The sequence below is a fragment of the Sphaeroforma arctica genome (genome assembly GCF_001186125.1).
Source record: "Sphaeroforma arctica JP610 unplaced genomic scaffold supercont1.1885, whole genome shotgun sequence".
NCBI classification, from domain to species: domain Eukaryota; class Ichthyosporea; order Ichthyophonida; genus Sphaeroforma; species Sphaeroforma arctica.
In genome coordinates, this window is record NW_014038673.1 from 1 (window position 1) to 4,895 (window position 4,895).

The window sequence follows — 4,895 nt, forward strand, 5'->3', positions numbered from 1 at the left end:
GTCAATTTTGTAGATGTGCTACATACAAACTGAATATTTTACAAAGTGACAGTTGGGCAATTTTAAAATCTATTTTCTTTGTCATCCAATTGAAACTTTTGGATTATGATTACTGTTTCAAATTCAAATTTCTTCGCCTCTTCGACTCTTGGACTGTTCGACTAGTTTGAGTACTCTGGCATCTCTGGTCTCTGAGATATTCTATTCTCATGTGCAGTTGACAAGATGTGCATTTTTATTGGAATAGAGTCAAAAGAGCAATGTAGATTACTGTAGAACGGGGCTATACTTTATTTGTATTTGTTTCTGAAACAAATGCACTTATGGGCGGGGCTGGGCAGGGCGGCTTGCGGACTTTTTTACATAAATAAAAATTATGGTCTGTTATTGTTTTTAAATAAATTCAAGGTACATTACATAGACATTAGAGTTTAGTCAGTCATGACTCAAGCGCCATACCGTGGAATGTTATGCCTGATTTGTTTTTATATACTAAATTGAACGCCATACCAGGCCTACAATCTGCATAGCCTTCTGATTCTGAAAAGACTGAAATAGAACAAAAACGCGACTGGAATCAGTTAAAAAAATAGTAAATACCTGGTGTATATAAAAATTGCGGAATGCCAAATGTTTTATTATAATACATTTTCTATAAAAAAAATCAAACATACGGTAAATTGATAAAACCATTCACTAATCCTCAATCCTCCAATACGCTGTATTTATACGTATATCGATATTTTGTTTACTTTCAACGGTTACCTTGGATTTGAGGTGAAATACTTGGATTCTGAGGTCAATATATTATATCAATTCGATCATATAGTCGTAATGTTGTTCATAGTAAGTCAGAACCTTACCCAACTTTTCAGTTGTAAATTATAACGTTTAAATTTCAACACTTTAAGACGTTTACGTCAAATAAATGTATACTCTCAACTGCCAATTGAAAAGATATTGAGGTCAACATAGCCTGAGCCCTGAGGGCTGAGCAGCCGCTGCGGCTCCGCCAGCCGCGCCTCTGCCCACACTCAGAGCCTGAGGCCTCAGGACAGCTCAGGTACCCTCTCACCCCCAGAGTTATTAGCCGGTTCTAATTTTTTTTGCTATGTAACGTGTACCAACAGAGTCAGAGTGAGCGGACTTTCTGGGCATATGTATAAAAAAATTATTTTATCAAAAAACATATAAAAAAAACAGATAAAAACGACTTTTACGTTCTTTGACTCGACTTTCGGATATAAATATATGCTATAATTTACATGGATGTAATATTTCAATATCTAGTTCAATATTATACGACTCGCAAAACATTCTCGCGCATTGTAGGTTGCAGCGTACAAAGGAAGTACGCGCTTACAACATGAAATATGTATCAGCTGTTTTCGCCTCGTTGGCACTTGCGGCACACGGTGCGGTCATTTCTGCCGACGCTACAAACTACGTAGGAGCGTTTGCATCAGCTCAAGATGGCGATACGATCATTTTGACTGCTGGTCCATATGCCCTCACTGAGCCCATTATCCTAGACAAGAAGCTAAATGTGACGGCCGAACCTGGCACGATTTTCCAGGTGGCCGATCTCTCTTCGATAGTGTTCGCGTTCGGAAATATGGCGGGATATAGTTCTACTCTCGATGGGCTTAGCATCGCCACTGCTACAGGAGACTCGTGCGATTTGGCAGAGCCCTATGCTCTACAGGCGAACTTTAGTATTGACATTACGGGCGCTACCGTCGCAAGCAATAAGGTCAACTTGAAGACAGACGTCGGCGTGTGGCATAATGAGCGGAAATTAAATGACTTCTATTTCGCCGAATGCCATTATGCTGTGGACCACCCAACCAAGATGTCTGGTGGTGTATACAAGCTTCTAGGTAATTGTCGAGCTCAGTTAGATTTCAGTGTTGATTTCGACAAGCTGGGTGGAACAGATGGTTGTGGAACTACTATCGAGAATTTCGCCACTTTCACATCATACCGGGCTCAGGTTGAAGCGCAGTGGGACGAATTTGTAGAGAAAGTTGATGATGAGAAAGAGTTGCGGTTGCCTGTCACTCGCGAGGGCAATGCTGTTACCAATTTGTTGGTACAAATCGACACCGTTCGTAACGTCGCTGCCACCATTAATGCGAAGTACAAATCCGTTGAGATTGAAGCCGCTATCAATTTGGTTGATGTAGGATACTATGACAGCTGGAATCACTCTAAAATTCGTCTTGAAATCCATTTGCCCGCCCCGTACACTGTTACAAACGCGATGGGTGTCGTCGGTAGAAATGAGGAGAGTTTTGAGGCCGAAGTGAGTGCACTGTCTTCTTACTCGGTTGAACCGGCGTGTGTTGGACAGGCTATAGGAGATGATTGCATCCAGAATGTTGAGTTCGATATTGTCGCTTGTGATCTGACTGGTGAGTACTCGCTAAATGAGCTTACTATCGGCTGCCAAGCTGAAGATAATAACGGTGACCCTGGTGTTTGTCCTAATATGGATGCTGAAGAGCCTGCAACCGTTATTTTCTTCATTGACACGAACAACTTCTGCGAAATTGAAGAGTTTGAGCTAGATGCTCTGTTTGACTTGTCCATCAAGGTATACGATTCTGACGCATATGTTGTGGAGCAGGATACCTTCGATCTGGGTAGCATGTCATACTGGCAAATCACAGCAGATACATCTGCCAGTGGCGTGGCTCTATACAACGCAGAAGTCACATATGCGGAGCGAACCACCGACGGTGACTGCTCTGGATTCGATGATTATCTTGGTGAAATTGCGGCGCTTGAAGAAGGAGAGTTCACTCAAACTTACGAGCCAATAGGTCAGACCATCTCTATTCCCTTGCAAGTCACCGCTCAAATGGCTTGTGCCACCTCAGACCGTACCGGAAATGCCATTACCATGAACTACACCGTTCTCGTGGATTATGATGATGGATCCGCACGTCGCCGTCGTGCTCTAGATGGCATGTCCACTCGTGATGCCGGTGAGGTCGCTGTGGATAAAGAGGCTGGTGTACGTTATACGGCCGAAGATCTAGCTCAAGCTGCCGCTGTTGGTGCCAGTGTCGCCGCAGGAGCCACCGCTGCACAGCAAGAGGAACAGGGGGATACGATACTAATTGTAGGTGGAATTCTTATCCTACTACTACTGTGTTGCTGTTGTTGCTGTCTGGTGGTTGGTGTGGTGATTATGCGCAGGAGAAAAGCTGCCAGGCAAAAGGAGGAGGCTATCCTGAGCCAGCAGTCGAATATGGGCTTCAACTCCTCCGTAAACTTCGGCGGGCATGCTAGTCAGATAAAGGTCTAAATCGCAAACCACTAATTAATAACCATTCCACGTTCGGCCACAAAATATCAACATTAGGATAAAATAAAATATATACCACGTAGCTGCTCTTTCTTCTTGCTTCTCCCTGTCTAGAATTTAGTCACACTGACGAGGTTGTTTGCAAGTTTCCCCCGCTCTTTTTTTGACAGACAAGAAGTCAATACAAATTTACCCAATATACATTCTGAGATTTAATCGTCGATTTTATCTCTTCTTATCGTCACAGATTACACTTGACATATCTCGTTCATGTACTGCGGTAGACTCCTCCCTCGCACCTCTGTGAACTTCCATTGATGGCTCCAGCCAATGGTGAGTGCAGAAATGCGGTGGTTGGCCCAACCTCCTTGGTAGTCACCAATCGTTGGATCAAACTGGTAGGAAAGCAAGCAACAAATAAGATATATAGGAACATGAGTGTGTGCAAAAACTAAATCAATACTGCCTAAAACGTCGACACTCTCACAAGCGGATGTCAAAACGAGTAGACAAGTGTATAAATTAGAGCGATGGCGGGCTTTGAAATGCATTACATGAAGAAGATGCATAAATGATTGCATAAATTGATGACATAGTACTTTACACACTCGAGCACGTGTCCACCCGGACCATACCTTGCTGGTTCTTCTTTCTGGAAGTAGTCCCTAATCACTTTGTCTACAGGTTCGTTGTCCTTCTTTGCGATGCTTTCAAAGTAATTGGTTAGACCTTCAGTGGCTGTGAGTCCCGGGAGTACACTATTCACCGTCACTTTGGTACCCTTTGTGGTCTCAGCCATACCACGCGCGAGATTGATCAGACTACCCTTGGTCATCGAGTAGTGGATCATGGTGCCCAGAGGCTTGAACCCACTCTCACTCGCAAGCACAATAATCCGCCCCGAATTCCGGGCCAGCATCTTTGGCAGGTAGTGTCTGCACAGGAGCACGCACGACATAATATTAACCTGGAAGTACTTCTCCCAATCGTCGTCCGTGATGTCCTCAAAGTCTTTCACCTCGAAGATGCCGACATTGTTGACTAGGAAATCGATCTCGCCAAACGTAGCCACTTCTTCTATGGCCTTAGCCGCACCTTCGCTGGTTGAGATATCGGCAGCAATTCCTACCAAAGACGTGTGTATACATATTTAGGCATATGTGTACGAGCATAACACAACATATGTGCAAAGAGGACAGCTACGAAGGCTATATGCTGTACAGTGTACAATCAGACCCTCTCTACTTTACAAAGATTAAAGCAAACCGATTTGTGCATGTACTCATTATGCCGAAATAAATTTCTAAATTACATTTCAGTAATTCGAGAAAATTGGCGATAATAAATATCACACTAATCCAGTATATCAGCCCATTAGTGTGCCAACTCTACACTTTAATAATAACGTTCGTTCATTGAACAAAAACAGCTACGATAAGATATTTGCCCTGTGTAGCTATGAGTTATATAATCGACAAGAGTACAGAAATCGTGGATTTTCTCCGCCGATAATGACGAGAAAATGAAGATCAATTTACTCGCATATGGATAATTCTATGTACATAATATGTACATAATATAT

At 42.9% G+C, this 4,895-nt stretch overlaps 2 protein-coding genes across 2 annotated transcripts; one reads left to right on the plus strand and one right to left on the minus strand.

The window, feature by feature from the left end:
• Nucleotides 1-1,214: 1,214 nt before the first annotated feature.
• SARC_11804 (hypothetical protein) lies at nt 1,215-3,416 on the plus strand. Its single transcript, XM_014294103.1, has one exon. The coding sequence runs from the start codon at nt 1,367-1,369 to the stop codon at nt 3,311-3,313; it is 1,947 nt and encodes a 648-aa protein (XP_014149578.1). The 5' UTR covers nt 1,215-1,366; the 3' UTR covers nt 3,314-3,416.
• On the minus strand, nt 1,238-4,599 carry SARC_11805 (3-oxoacyl-[acyl-carrier protein] reductase; the record flags this gene model as incomplete). The annotated part of the gene is made up of 3 exons (XM_014294104.1): nt 1,238-3,708; nt 3,949-4,438; nt 4,596-4,599. The coding sequence occupies 3 exons, from the start codon at nt 4,597-4,599 to the stop codon at nt 3,582-3,584; spliced, it is 621 nt and encodes a 206-aa protein (XP_014149579.1). The 3' UTR covers nt 1,238-3,581.
• Nucleotides 4,600-4,895: the final 296 nt, after the last annotated feature.